Source organism: Coturnix japonica, chromosome 4 (genome assembly GCF_001577835.2).
Source record: "Coturnix japonica isolate 7356 chromosome 4, Coturnix japonica 2.1, whole genome shotgun sequence".
NCBI lineage: Eukaryota > Metazoa > Chordata > Aves > Galliformes > Phasianidae > Coturnix > Coturnix japonica.
Genome location: NC_029519.1, coordinates 9,186,322 through 9,201,351, shown reverse-complemented (window position 1 = coordinate 9,201,351; position 15,030 = coordinate 9,186,322). Strand labels below are relative to the sequence as shown.

General features: G+C 45.3%; 1 protein-coding gene across 6 annotated transcripts in view; it reads right to left on the bottom strand.

The window, feature by feature from the left end:
- Positions 1-11,836, bottom strand: part of LOC107312840 (H(+)/Cl(-) exchange transporter 5) — a 35,903-nt gene extending 24,067 nt beyond the window's left edge. Inside the window, exons 1-2 of one of the 6 annotated variants that reach the window (XM_015860627.2) lie at positions 11,755-11,836; positions 9,963-10,345 (exon numbers count right to left, since the gene is read on the bottom strand). Coding sequence is in view for 1 of the 6 variants with exons in the window: in XM_015860625.2 (XP_015716111.1) it covers positions 1,260-1,305 (46 nt within the window). In the remaining 5 variants the exon portion in view is untranslated. The other 5 variants (XM_015860626.2, XM_015860630.2, XM_032444259.1 and 2 more) reach the window with 5 other exon arrangements.
- Positions 11,837-15,030: the final 3,194 nt, after the last annotated feature.

The following is a 15,030-nucleotide window of genomic DNA, read 5'->3' as shown; positions in this document are numbered from 1 at the left end:
TTACATCTCAATGAGACGATAGGCCATGTTTGCTTTTCTCTTGTATACGTACAAGGGAACTAGAGAGGAACCAAATCTGCAGCTCAGCCTTATTTCAGGAAGGGAAGAAGGCAGCATGTGCAAACAGTCTGAATTACACAGTCTGCAAAAAGCACTTCCTATGAACAAAAAAGCACCACTCCAAAAAAAAATGTTGGCATTGCACAGTGAAATGACACACTGAGCTCTTTACTGAGCCTTACACTGTAGAAAAGAGTGTTGCTTAATTTTTAAGCCCTGTTTACTCACTAAACTGGTGCAGAACACACCAGTAAAGAAAATGCTCAGCACTTGCTGCTGGGAACTCACTGTCCAGGAAGGCACATGAGCTGCTGGACTCTGCTCTGCCAGAACTGATGCTTTTAACACATTCCAAAAGCACAAAGGCAAATCAGGTTAAACCTCAATCAGTGCGCACACAAAACTAATGGTGCCTTACTTTTTTTTTTTTGGAGCTCAAGGCTATTCTTTGCCAGCTAACAATAAAATCAGGTTTCACTGAAGTGCAATGCTGTCCCTCAGCTAATCTGCTCCCTGCAGTAAATGGGGCAGGGCCAGCAAGACCCATCCCAGCAGAGAGCTAAGAAACTATGCTTTGCATCACAGGGTTAACACACAACAGAACAGTCTAATAGGTATTTTCCAGTCAGACTGCGTGTAAGCTTATGTGTGTGAAAGGAGGGTTAAAAGAGGTCTATATTCATGTATTCTCTCTGCACTAAAAGCGTGAATCCCCAGCCCTGATAAAGCTGCCTCCCTTAGCAGACAAGAGGGCACACAGCTGCCAGCACACACTGCCTGTTCCAAAGGGAGGAAACTGGAGCAGTGTCAGCTCCTGCTCCTTATCCCTAACTTCGTTGTCACTCACAACAAAACCAAAAAGCAAACCACTCTCCAGTGCTTGCAGATACTGGGTAAGCATCTAGCATCCATACAGCTGGACACAAGATAATTCAGTGCCCCTCTTCTTTCATAAGTCCTATATCAGTCTTGAGAGATACAGCTTTAAACCAATTTTTTTTAAACAATAATATCCCCTCTATGAGCAAAAAATACATTTCCAGTCTAAATCACGCATACAGAAACACAGTGACTGTTCTCATGCTTATCTCATGGTTAATGTATCACAATACTTTTGCTTCTTTCCTATCAGACCACGCAGCAGGGTGCTGGCATGGTCTGCACGCTCTCTATAACCCTCCCATGGTAATGATACATACCAAAGGGCTGCGGGCTCTCCCAGCGCTCCAGTGAGTACCAAGCCATCCTTCTGGAGCTGCTCCTGTTAACTTCTACTTCTTTTTCAGCCTGACATTTCTTTCCATCTCAGTGGGGCAAAAGGGAAGCAACAAAACAGAACCTGAAGAAGCCAGCCCTGTGATGCCTGGATGTGACTCAGCAACAACAATCAGGAAGCCCAGAGTACCCCATTGCCATTCTGGCTGAAAAAAAACCCGCCTCTAGTCTCTGTTACAACATTGGCTCCGTCACTTGCAACACTTAAATCAGCACCAGATATTTCAGGCTTTTCTCCCCATTTCATGCTCCGACACCATCTCCTGTATCCTGCAAACCTGTTCTCCTCCTTGTCGGACTGTCTTGATGTTCTCTCAGCTCTGAAACGATTTCCCCTTCCCTTCCCACACACACCAGCCTGACGATACAGAAGGGCTGCAAAGCTAAGCAGGGGGCCTGGAGCAGCTCTTCAGGAATGCAAACCTGAGGCTTTCGAAGTTGGAACATGCTAAAAGTTTCCAAAACACTTTTTCCTCCTCATCTGATACGGGGCTTGGCTCCAACTCCACCACCAGCACAAAGACATTATGCTCTTTAAAAAGAGCATGGAGTAATTCTGATCAGCTGCTTCTATGAGTCATTCTTCCTGTGGGGAAGGAGCAAGTTTACCACCTAGCGGCTACTTAAATTAGAGAAACACAAGGGCCAGACCACAAGGCTACTTTTTTCAGAGATTAGCAAATCAAAGTCAAGCTTTGAAGTTCACGGCACTTCTTCTTCCCCTCTCCCACTTTGGTTTTTCATCCCAAGCCCCACATTCTCCCCACATTATCTCTGCATAAAGATGCACACATCCCTCTGCTCAACAAGACCCACAAGTAAAAAACCACAGCAGAAGGCAAGGGGAGCCAGCAGCTCCAGAGCAGAGGAGCCTATAACATGAGCAGAACAACAACGCATTGGTCAACTCAGTCAATTGTTTGGGACTTCCTCATATCACAGTTCATGAAGCGTAAACCTGGGAGACCCAGGTTCCCATGTGCAGGCTGTGAGTTACAGGAGGAAGCCAGCACAGCTTGCAGGGAGCACTGCTGGGTCACCCCCACAGGCCAGGCAGCACCAACCCAGCCTTGCCAGCAGATCCTCAGCCCCAATGGGATGGTGCTGTGGCACATGCACTGACTGCGTGCTTTTCAGACAGAGGAAAGGGGTGGGTGGTTTGTTTTTTCTCCAATTTTAACAAAGGATCAGAAGAAAAAAATTGATCTTAACAAACTAATTGTAATTTCTTCTTTAACAGCTAAGCATCAAAAGACCACGCATACAGAAGACCTCCATGTGTGCCTCTCACACAGTTAACCAGGGTCCAACTGCTAAGAAAAGACAATGCCAGGTGAGAGCCGCAGCACAACAGACTGCTGCTGTAACGCAGCCTCAAAAGGTTCACAGGAAGATTTGAACTAAGCAGCTTTGTGACCTGCTGCAGCAGCAAAAGAAACACTGTAGGGAAAGGGCACAGAAATATCATGTGCAGCCCAATAAAAAAAGCAGAACGTTTCTGTTCCAGCAGCGTGCTGCTACAGCAGGTTGTTCCCTGTGAAACCCTCTGGTTCCCAGAAGACATCGGGAGGATTTTACCACCATAGTATAAAGCACAAACATCCCAAACGCAAGAGGAATTCTCCCCTTTGGAATTCTTCTTGGCAAGCACCCCATAAGTCCTAAAAAGTTTGCCCTAATGAAAACAGATGTTCAGTTCAGTCACCAGTGCAACCCTGGAAAGTATTATTTTGTTGCCTTATAAAAAGATGACAATTTTTCTAAGTCATACCTCCAATTCTACGTGCCTCCTGAACTGACTGCTATCAGTTCCCCTCATGCAGACCTGAAGCGACCAGTTGGTGAGCTGATGACTGCCAGGAGTTTTAAAGCCATGCTCTATATCCCTCCAGGTGCAGTATATAAGCACGGAAAGATCTTCAGGTATAAATGAAATGCTATTCCAGCACATAAAACATTTTATTAGCGATGCTACAGTTTCACAAGCAGCACATAAATCATTTAACAGAAGGGCTTAACGGCTCAGTGAAGATTATCAACATATCTTTCGTCACTGTAAAGGTAAGCATATGGTTGTAAAATTATTTAGTTACCTATATTGACTTCTCGCTGTCTCACTGCCTGCTTCTAATCTGAAGAGCAGACAACTGCTTCTCCCCCTTCAGCATTTGCCCACCTTTCTTCAAGCGGAGAAAGGGCTCTGGGGATGTTCTGGGATCCGCAGCTCAAAGAGGCACTGCATGTTCTCCACAATCCAGGTCAGTTGCTGCCCTTGCTGCTGTTTGAGCAACAGCAAACAATGGGCAAACTGTTGAACGGCGAAACCAGTCTGGAACAATAGCTTGTTTTAAAGAAACTGGGAAATGGACCAACACAACCCAAACACAAATGCTTAGAGCTGAACTGATTTAGCATTTATATGTGGTCCTTTTGTTTGTTTTTAAACATACTCACACAAGCCCTAGGGAGATGAGCAGTAAGCCACAACAGGATATTCTGTGCTATGATCTGACATTGTTAGAGCAAGATAACGCTCCTGTCAGGCTTTACTACGTAATGCTTGATAGAAAGCGACACAGAAATCCTGCCATGTTTCAAGTTTCCCCAACAGTTTTGTAAACTGGGCATATAGGTGCACTGTGTTAACAGTGTAACTGCCAGCCAGGCATGTTTATTTACTGACAAGCACACAGACTAACAGCTGATGTCATTAAGTCTGCATTTGTCTCATCTCTTCTTGAATTATTCATTGTTCCACTTAAACCACTCAGCCCACTACAGCAGAAAACTCAACTGGAGGCAAATCTCAATCCAACTCATGAGTTACTCTACTTCTTCACTGAATACAAGTCTTGTTTCTGTAAGTGTTAAGAATCATATATGGCTGTCAGGAAAGCTAGCTTTAAAAGCAAAATGTTTTGACGTTTCATTGACTAGATCAAAAATCCCCCTTGCCACCCACTAACGCAGGTGACAACAACAACAAGAGGTTCCAAGCACACAGACAAAACCGCAGGCTCCAACCCAATTCAAGACTGGCTTCAGTCCTTCAAAAGCCATCTGCAAAAAGAAAGCTTGTTTCGTACAAATTCAGCTCAACCTCACTGGTAACAGTAGCAACACATTATTACAAACCTTTTCTTCGCTGCTTCCTCCCAGCTATCTGCTGCATCAATTGGCCTATCCAGGAAACCTCATTCTCCCTCCCTCTTCCGGCGCACGCTCAAGTTCTTTGAAATATTAATCACACTGGGCATAGTTCTAAGGAATTGTGCTAAAACAATTCCAAGTCACGTTTAACACTCTATGATCTTACTGGAATTGCTAGTTATTAGGTTGCTAAATCAAGCCCTGTTCTGGATTTGTAGCAAATTCGTGTTGAAAAGTGATGCAAGACAGCAATTGGGCAAGGCTGCGTGCAGAGAGGAGTTCTCATCAAAATGAAAGTACACAGAAGTGATGAATATAACCACAGGAAGAACTAACGCTGGTCACTTGTCTGTAAATAATATTCAGGTTTCCTACAAATGCTGCAGGAAACAGGTTTCTAAACAGGCACCAAAAGGGCTAAGTTAGTTCCCCAACACACACAGAGCCTCTTCTACCTTCAGGGCTTCCCCACCTGCAGAGAATTCAGAAGCAGGAGTTCTAAAACCCAGTCAGTGAAGGGTTCTGTGGAAAGCCACATACGCTGCTGTACTGGAGATGCAGAGCAAGGCCTGCCCCACATGCAGATACCTGTGAAATACCATGACAAGATGAACACAATTGGACAGGTCCCAACTTCACTCAGGACAGCCATGCTCTGTCCTCAGAGCATTTGACTTCTTCCTGCCTGCACAGGAAGAAACATTTATGTTAGCCTAAGTAACCTGCCTACTTAGAGATACGGACCGCACCTTGAATTTCCCAACAGCTACTCCTGTTTCCAGAGTTATGCACGCTGCTTCCAACCTGCTGACACACCTCTGCACTGCAACCCAGCCAGCTTCCATGGCAGGAAGTGATTCAATGCAAAGAATCCACGGCAGAGTAAACATGGGTCCTGTACAGCTGCCACTCGTGTTTCCAGAAGTCATTTTAATTGGCATCTGCCTTGTGATGCTAACCATGGGCCCATGACAGCTCCTGAGTCCAGGCTCTCTTCTTGTTCACACACCTACCTTTCCCTAATTAGTTTGGTGTTTGTCCTATTGAGCATTACCCACTTCAGTGTGGTTTCTATTCCTTATACTCCTTACAGGAAGGCAGAAGTGCCCACTGACTCCAAAGGCAGTATTTTTTTCAGATATCACTGTCAGAAATAGTATCTTCAGCATTAATTTCATACGCCCAGTCCAGCAGCCTCTACACACATCTCTGTGTGTTTCTTTATAAGCACTTCCAGTTCAATTTTCTACTCAATGTTTTGACAAAAAGCAGTTTAACCTGAACTGAAAAACAGGCCATCCCTAGGTTAGTAAGCCCTCAAGAGCACTCAGATTTCCCTAATTTAGCCTTCCCAAAGCAAATCAGAAGTGTGTGATTAACACATGATCGCCAGCAAAACAGTCAGACTAAGTGCGGGTCTTCTGCATCACAAAGACGGCCTCAGCATTAAGAACAGATGAGGCTGGGATTTCATCCCGAGAACATCAAAATCTTGGATGACAGCTCTGCAGTCCTTCCTGCCAAAACCTCCAGCGAAGCTGGATCACAGACAAAGCTGTTCCCACAGCCAAGTCCTTCACCAGGAGAGCTCTGGGAAGCAGAACAGTCCCAAAGGCTCGTTCTCATTAATGAGGTAGGCTCCTTCCCCCCTTCCCTGGCAACTGGTTCCAACCTCAGATTGTCACAGGACTGTGTTAAAGTAGCTACAGCCAAAGTCCACTCAAAGAAAAAGCAAAGGGGAGTCAAGGGGACCATGGGGCAATGCTCACATGTCTGAAGGCTGCAGACATCCCCCCACCTCTCTCCAAGCAATGAACTTGGGCAGCAGCTCTGGGGTCTATGCTGCACCCATGGTGCTAAGGCTTGGGGCTCCCCTATGGGCCCCGTCAGGGACTAAAGCAAGCAAGGTAGACTTTCGCTTCTCTCTTCTGATGTATCTCTCTGACATTGCACAGCACTTCATTACTTTGACCTGCTTATGCAGATCAACTAAGCACAAAGCATCCAGTGCTAAATCAAGTGAGAAGTGACTTGGATATAAGATAAGATCTTAACAGATCTAAAAAGGCACACAAGACAGCAGACCCTTTCCTACTTCCTGAGTGAAGTCAATTACTATGGCCACAGAGCTACTGCTTTGAAAATTCACTTTTTAGGCTGTGCACATATCTCCTTATAGTACCACACTATTCAGACCACAAACACTAATCGTGTAACCAGCACAAGTACATGGGATCTTTAGTTTTGATGACACAGTTACAACAATGTAATTATCCCACTATTTTTCTACCTGTTGCGTTTATTCCAGTTATTCTAATAGAACTCTAAAAGGATGAGAATTACCTTTCAAACACCTGCACCTGCATGAAATCCACCTGAACTCCTCAGTGCATATGATGCAATGGATTTTGGACATTCTTCTCCAAGCAGTGAATCTCATTCCAGACGTAAACACGTTGCTCAGACTGACTGGCTGTTTGATCCTAACTATAAACACTTTCTTGCACAATCACAAGATGTTAAAAAAAGAAACTTCCTGAAGAGGGAGGATAAAAATGCTATTTTGGAAGCAGTGAAATACAATCCGACAGTTTTTAAACCCATTTGACTGAACCAGAACAAGCTGGCACACAAACACCAGGGTAGCCAAGGGCTTATTCACTGACTGAAATACATAAGCAGGACTCATTGGATTTCTACAAATGTTTCAGTCCCCTTCTAAACAAGGATGCATATTAAATAGTTCACTTTTCACTTTCCAGCCATAGAGCACAGCTGTCAGGTTACATAAGGAGTTGCAACATTTCAGAGTGTAAATGTTCTGCAGCTATGTAGAACTTCAGCTCCTTCATAACACAATGACATTTCCATACTATCCCAAAGTGAATTTCCCTTAAAGAGTAAAGCAACTAATGTTGAAGTAAGCTGCCTAACCCTCTACTTGATCTCCAGTAAGTTTCTCTGGAAGAGCATTTAGCAGTCTGAAGCAAAAAGCCTACTAATGTGAAAGTCAGCAACAGAAAGAAGGAATGAACTCCTTTCCCCTTGCCTAACCCTTCTCCCAATCTCCCCTAGCTCAGGTAAGAACAGTGCTGTAAAAGCCACCTCCCCTGCAGGCAGTCTCATCAGCTCCTCAATAAGACAAACTCAACTCTGTCAAGGAAATCCTTGATGGCCTCACTCTGAGCATGCAGTGGCAGACATCAAATACACCACCTTGCATGACACAGCTACATAGAAAAGCAGCAACTACAGAATACTGGCAGCATCACCACAAGTCCTGAAATAAGCCACCTGCATGCCACTTCACAGTATCCAAGTGTTATCCTCAAAAGGCAAGGACTACAACTTTGGTAGCTTAACAGTAATGGGCATAAGACATTGCAGAAGACTAAATCATCTGCTTTACTGCTGATCATATTAACTATCCATCTATCCAACCGCAGTTACACTCACTGCTATGTCTAGTCTGTATCATGCAGCAGGCACACCAGGGTCCTGGGGAAGCTCCCTCACTTGTTTTGCCAATGAATGCTGCACAAACTACATTTAGGAAATGGATAGTCTCCATTTACTTCCGTTCTCAAGGGACTCATTCAGAAAATGATCTTCCTAAATCATAGCTTGCTGTGCTTCAGAAACAAGCGCATGTGAAGTTATGCTGTGTTATCAAAAAGCTAAGTTATTTCTGGGTGAATAATTAGAAACCTTATGGGAAAGCATATAAATACTCAAGCATCCAGAGTCAAATTCTACAGTGAGGCACTAAGACCTGAATTCCAGCTCCTGGACAAACCAGCTGGATCAGTTTAGAAACAGTATGATGGTAGTATCAGCCAGCCCCAGTTCTTTGCTCCTTATGCACTTGGTGTGGAATGCAGCCCTCAAGCACAGTCTAAGTTGCAGGCAGCTCCTTTACAAGGGCACCTTGCACTGTCAGACTTCATCTTCTGTAAAAAATCTAAATGAAGCTGTCCACAACGGACAGGAAAGGAAAGTTCTAGGTACACTGAGTATTCATCACAACCCATGGATTCACTGTGTCCCTATATAAACATGTTAAAGATTACCAGCTCTGGATGGCAGAAGTTCTGTTGTCATTCATCATTAGAACCCACCAGGGACACTGCTGGTGTTACCTTTCATATAACTCTTGTACCATGGATGGAGCAAGGAAACTATGTAACACAGCAAAAGGAAGGAAATAATACAGGTGCTGGGGAGTCCCACATACAGGGTGAAACAGTTGTAGGACAGAAATGCAGAAGCAACAGATGAGCCTTGAGAACCCACGGAGCTGATGAACACCCACAGGCCATAGAGAAGAATGACACCATCATTCCCAAGTGTACAGCATAACAGAACAATCATACAACCAGCTTTCTACCTTGCCAACAGATCTAAAGTTAAAGGAATAATACATCACTAACATTGTTTCACAGCCAGAATATTTTCCAACATACTGGTTGTTGCTGCTCCATTTCTTATTTGATGACTGGCTTTGTGGCTTGTTTTTCAAACAACCCCCCCTCTCCCATGCAACAGAACTGGATCAAATCTAAAGGAGCCAAGCAGTGCTGGAGAGTAATTGAAGGAAAATATTTAGATGAAAAGAAAATCTTTCCTCACAGCTCTAGCCAGTAATAGCACAGCCCCGTACTGAAATGCAATCACGCCAACAAAATCATACGGCAACAGAAAGAATAAGATCCATTGTAAAAGGGGAGAAACATGAGAAAATGAACACATGTTTGCATAGCACAACTTCCTGACAACTACCTAAAAATATAACAGGAGGAAACAGAATTGAGCTTTGATATTTTAGGGCCTACAGTGCTTTTCTAACTTCCAAACTCAGATACATCAGAGCAACCAATTCCTAGGCCTTAAACCAAAAAACTATACACCCATCACTACGGCAGAGGGCAGAAAACTATCTTAGAAAGGGACACTTCAGCAAGGCTCAAGTTCTGGCAGGCAAGATATCAATTAGGCTGTTGCATTGCAACTAAAACCAATTCTCTGTTTTATAGAGCTATTGTTTAAATGGCATTTTAAAAACAAACAATCCTGTACTTTTTAAGTTCTTCTGGGAACAAACAGAGTCCCAAGTGCAGTGAACTACTCCAGCCACACACCTGTGCTGCCCTCTGCACACCAGTACCAGCAGCCCAGTCCCACAGCCACCCTGTCTGCCAGGTCAGGAGATCCATTTGGCTAAGAGTACAACTGAACAAGAAGCACCTTGAAAATCAGGAAATCCTGCTGACCATCAGCATTTTACAAACACCTGCTATGCACAAGTACAGAAACAAAGAAATGTTTCATTTCACTCTGCTTGCAAAGAAAACTGAGGAATGCGTTTCAAAATTAATGAAGGCTTTAAAACTTGGACAAATTAAAGCTAACAACACCCAGAAGCCGGTTATACTTATTGTATTAAAAGATTGCCAAATTCGGGCTGACGGATTTCTCACCTGTCTATTCCCAGAGGCTTCCTCAGACTGGATTTTTCTTTGAGCACCCAAACAAATGGAGACAGACGCCACACGAGCTCATTTGCACTTCCAGCAGAATCAGAAGAAGTGGAAAGAGGCTGTTCTACTCCAGCGCCAAGCAACACTCTGTTCTTGGACTACTGACCGCTCTCCTCTGTAAATATCTGCTGGAAAGTTCACATCACAGCAAGCTGTTCGATCCAAAAGTTATTCCAAGTTTTCTGTTCTGAGCAACAGCATTCATCCACAGGAGAGGCCAATTGAAACTAAGAGAAGAACGTTTATTCAGCAAACAGCTTCAGTATCTTCTCCCAGGGCTCGGTTACTCCTTGCTTCACTCTGACACTTCTTGGAACTGTAAGCTGGAAAAGAAAAAACAACTTGCTCAGGCAAGTAAACACACATGAGACACGTGCTCTTTAGCAGATGACACTGCTGACAGTTCATCATCTAGATCAGACTACAGTCCTATAGCTCTGTTTCAGAGTTACACAGTCATAATACAGAAGGCCCTTTTAATGCAATAACTAATGTTGAGTTTCATCAAGAACACTGCATGTATAGAGAGAACTGAAGAATGTTCCCACTTTATGTATCTCTTGAACTTTCATGGAGCCAGTTTTGGCAAGAATTCCTGCTTCTCACTTGCAGTTCTGACACTGGCACCGTATGGACTACAGAGCAATTTACTGTTAGCTGACATAGGCATTAAGTTTGTACTGGAGAGATGACACAGTGGGGCAAGAAAAATCACCAGACATAAAATAAATAAATATATATATAAATAAATATTTTTTTTTAAAAAAAAAAGGTTTTAGATTGTAAATGTATTTTGAAAATTTCCTATTTTTCAACCTGGAATACAATGTGACAACAAAAGAGCCGATTTTCATTTACTGCCACACTCAAAAATGTTTATAGTTTAGGAGATAACACTGTTCTCCCAGGGAGCAAAGAGTTCATTCACAAAACTGGTTCCTTTCATATTTCTCTCGGGAAGAAACAAACCTTGACAACAGTAGAGCCAATACGCAACCTGATGTAGCAGGTGGCCAGAGCACAATGAGGGACATCAGTTTGCCATTATTTCGGTTTAAACTTGCCTATTTGCTGTGTCCTCTCAGAGAAAGGAGCAGGATCCTCCTGCTGCTGAGGTCCAAGTGGAAGATGCAGCTCACTGCCCTGGGGACTGGCACTGCCTTCTCTTCTCCCTACACTTCAGGTCACTGAGTAAAGCAGACTCCTGCAGGATTCCTGCTTCATCAGCAGCACTGAGAGCAGCACTCTGAATAGCACACAGCCTCCTGAGCTTCCCTTCAACTGTTTTATTTCCTAACAGACAAAACAGAAAATAAAATAAGCAGCAATTCACCTCCTCCTTCCTTTCCTCCCCTCATGTGATAGAAATTCAGTCACACGGCTCCTCGATAACTATAACCAACACGCCCGGCTAATGACCGTGAGTGCATCCCCATTATTTATAAGCTGTTTACTCCCATAGTCAGTGAGGGGACTGATAATCCTCCCTACCACACGAACCACTTCACCTCGCCAAAACAAACGGGAAGAAGACACAGCTTGTTCTTGCAACTCTCGTTACCGCCGCTCCGTTGATAACCAACGGCTTCAAGAGCCGGCTGGAAGCCTTAAGAACAACCTCCACGGAGTAATACTTTAACAACCCGCAGCACAGCGGCCCCACAGCCGCCCTCTATCGCCACATCTCCCATCCCGGTGCTGCCCAGGCCCTCAGCACCGCCCCATCACCCACCTCCTCCGGCGCTCCTCACACGACAGGCTCCACCCGCGGCGCTGCTGTGTGACGCCACGAACCCCCACCTCCTTCCGGACCGCCCGCTCCGCCATGTCTAATCGGAAGTGGCTGCTCGGAGGGGGGGGGGCGGCGCCATCTTGGGTGTGGGGGGCTGGGTTGGGAGGCGATATTCCTAGCAGTAGTACCGTGCAGCCAGCACACAGTACAACCAGTTCCCAAGCACAGTCCCTGGATTTTTATGCACCAGATTTCCAGCAGCCCCAGCTGTTGCATCAAGCTACCAGAACCCCACTCACCAGGCCCCTCACTGGCTGGGAACTGGCAGCAGAACAGACTCTGGCAGCACTAGAGGGCAGCAATGCTATAGCCATAAGCAGCCCGGGTCATATACTCCCTAGAGCAGAGAACAGTTAGAAAACTGCCTGAGTCCCTGTAGGCTTCTTGTCTTCTCATTGAAACTGGCTTAAAACTTAGCTGATTTCTTCACTGAGCTGGGAAACGCTGATGGTCCCCGCTGGGAGTCGTCCCAGAACAGCACGAAGCTGTGCTCAGGACACAGAAAAGTGAAGGAATGGAACCAAAATCGCTTGTTCCCAGCAGGAGACTGAGAGCTCTGTGGGCCCCTGCTGTCATTAGAACAAGCAGACAGAATCCAAACTTCAGGCTGTCCCTTGTCCTGGGAGCTGGAGAGTCCATGTGGCTGGAGAGTCTCCTGAAATCACTTGGGGCAAGCCCAGATCCTCCTTGAGAGAGAAAACAGCTCTTGTGCTGTGCAGATGTATTTCCCCAAGGAACTTCTGTTCATTTTTTTCTCTTATGGCATGAGGAAAACTCCATATCCCTTAATCGAAAGCCCTGCTACTTTCAGGCTTTTCATATCACACCCGGGGTGTGAAACGAGGGAGAAAATCATGGTGGGACTGGCAACACTCCTGTTTTAGGGATATGGGAGAAGAAGCTGGTTTTAGCATAACAGCGGCCATGCAAGATGTCATTAATGTCATGCCATGCAAGTGAAAACCCTTCTAAAGAGGAAGCCTCAGCCACAAGTCCTGAAGGAGCAAACCCTTGATTTAGCTGAGCTTTACACAGCTCAGCCAGAGTCCTCCAGTGGTTAGTGGCAAGAAATGAGCACTAGCTTCTATGACCTCAGCTTCAAGCTGTGCTGCTGGACACAGCTGGCCCCACCACACCCATCTGCTATCGAGCTTTGCTTGCGGTACCCCTGGTACTTTCCTCCTTAGACATGCACTGGGCTGGTACATACATACTCTCAGCTGCCCCTGTGGGAGTTGGGATTCTTTCTTCTGCTGCTTTCCACTCATGCTCAGAACGTTTCCTGGTGGATTTTCTCATCAAATGAAGGAAAGAAAATTTCCTTCTGAAAATCAGTATTTTTTTTTCATATGTGCATGATATGCAAAAATATTCCACCATGCCACTGTTGTGTTTGATGGAGAAGCACTTCCCTTGTGACTCTCTTGGCAGCTCCATGGAGATACTTCAGTATCAGAAACTCAGACCTGGTGGTACTTGCAGACAAATGCAGACATGCACAAACAATACACACAACAAGGGGCTACGGAAAGGGAAGGCAGACGACTTCTCCCTGTTTTCCTGTCCATTGTTTTTTATGCTGCTTGTCCAAGAGCTTCAACAGAAGAAGAATGTCAGACCCATCACATGAAGGCAGTGACAGCCTTACAGTTGCGTGTTTAATCCCCAGCGTGCTGGGAAGCTGCTTGTTTTAGGGAAACAGGAAGACCTGAAATAGCAGAAGCTGGAAACACGTGACTGGCTGGGTCAGACAAGGAAGCAAGAAGTAGAGCTGGAAGCACCCAGTCTCCTGCCACTCCCTGTGCACAGCACAATTTTCTCCTTAGCATCATCTTGTAATGAGCCCTTTTCTTTAAATTCTAAACATAACCTGCAGTGGTAGTACACAGAGAGCAAGAAAAGTCACGTGAGACTGCAGCAAAAAGGAGCATGTGGCTGGTCACCATGCTAACAAAAATGAAGAATTGCAAGAGTTACAGAAGAAAAGATATTTCAAGTCCAAAGATCACCAGAAATAATCTGAATAGGCTACTTGCCTCTGAGTGCAGAAAGTCTGAAGTGATTGTGTTGAGGAGAGTTTCAGAGAATTGGCAGGCTTAGCTCCCTGCTTGAATGCAGACTTGGTGCCAGAGGGACGGTGATACAGGACTGCTCTGTATTCATTTACTTAGTTTAATTATGAGGTTAATGCCAGCTAAGCCAGCAAGGAGCCTGAATATGGATCAGCTTTGCTTCTCTGTTCTCCATCAGTCTTGCCCCAACCTGGGCAGTCTTAACAACATCAGACAAAGGGATGTTGGCCAGAAGGGAGATCAGACTCCTGCTACTGGTCCAGCTGATATTGCTGTTGTTGGGGAGTGCAGAAAACGGAGTGACGGAGCACTGGAACAGGCTGCCCAGGGAGGTGGTGGAGTCTCCTTCTTTGGAGATATTCAAGACCTGCCTGGACGCCTACCTGTGCGACGTGGTGTTGGGAGCCTGCTTTGGCAGGGGAGTTGGACTCGATGATCTCCAGAGGTCCCTTCCAACCCCTACAATTCTGTGATTCTGTGAAAGCGTCTCATAAAGAAGCGGGGGGGGAAAAGTGGCAGGAGAAAGCCGAGATAGATTGGATAACCTTTCCCTACTGTTGTTCAATGTTGTAGGTGAGTTTTGCCATTGAATGAGATTCCAGTGGTTTAGAGGCATGCAATACTCATCTGTTCCTTGTCCCCAGGGATGGCCAGCAGCCAACTCTTGTCCTTAGCAGAGTAGAACAATCCAGGGAAGTGACCTACTGAGGCAAGGGGACAGGATGCTGTGCTGGCTGCCACTGCCTGCATTGTGTCTTTGGATACCTTGGGGATGAAGTCAGACCTCAGCTTGCTACAGATATCACTCACTACTCTGCCATCTGTATGGACAGGCACTGCAGGCAGTAGTACACTGTTTACTATAGGAATTAAGCTGATCACTGAAGGAGTTCACACTGGGAAAGTCCTTCAAGCTCTATCTGGGGCAGAGATGCAGCTATTAGGCACTAGAACATCCTAAAAGATGGTCTAGGAGAGACTTACTGTTCATCACAAATGTTCTGTTGAGAGCGGGTGTAGCTGAGGACTCCTCTGTGGGCTGTAATGGATGCTGAGGTATCAACAAGAAGCAGTGAACTCTCTCTCTGAACATACTGTGCTTGATGGAGACCTCCTTGTCCCTCAGCTGCCTATTTCAGCATTG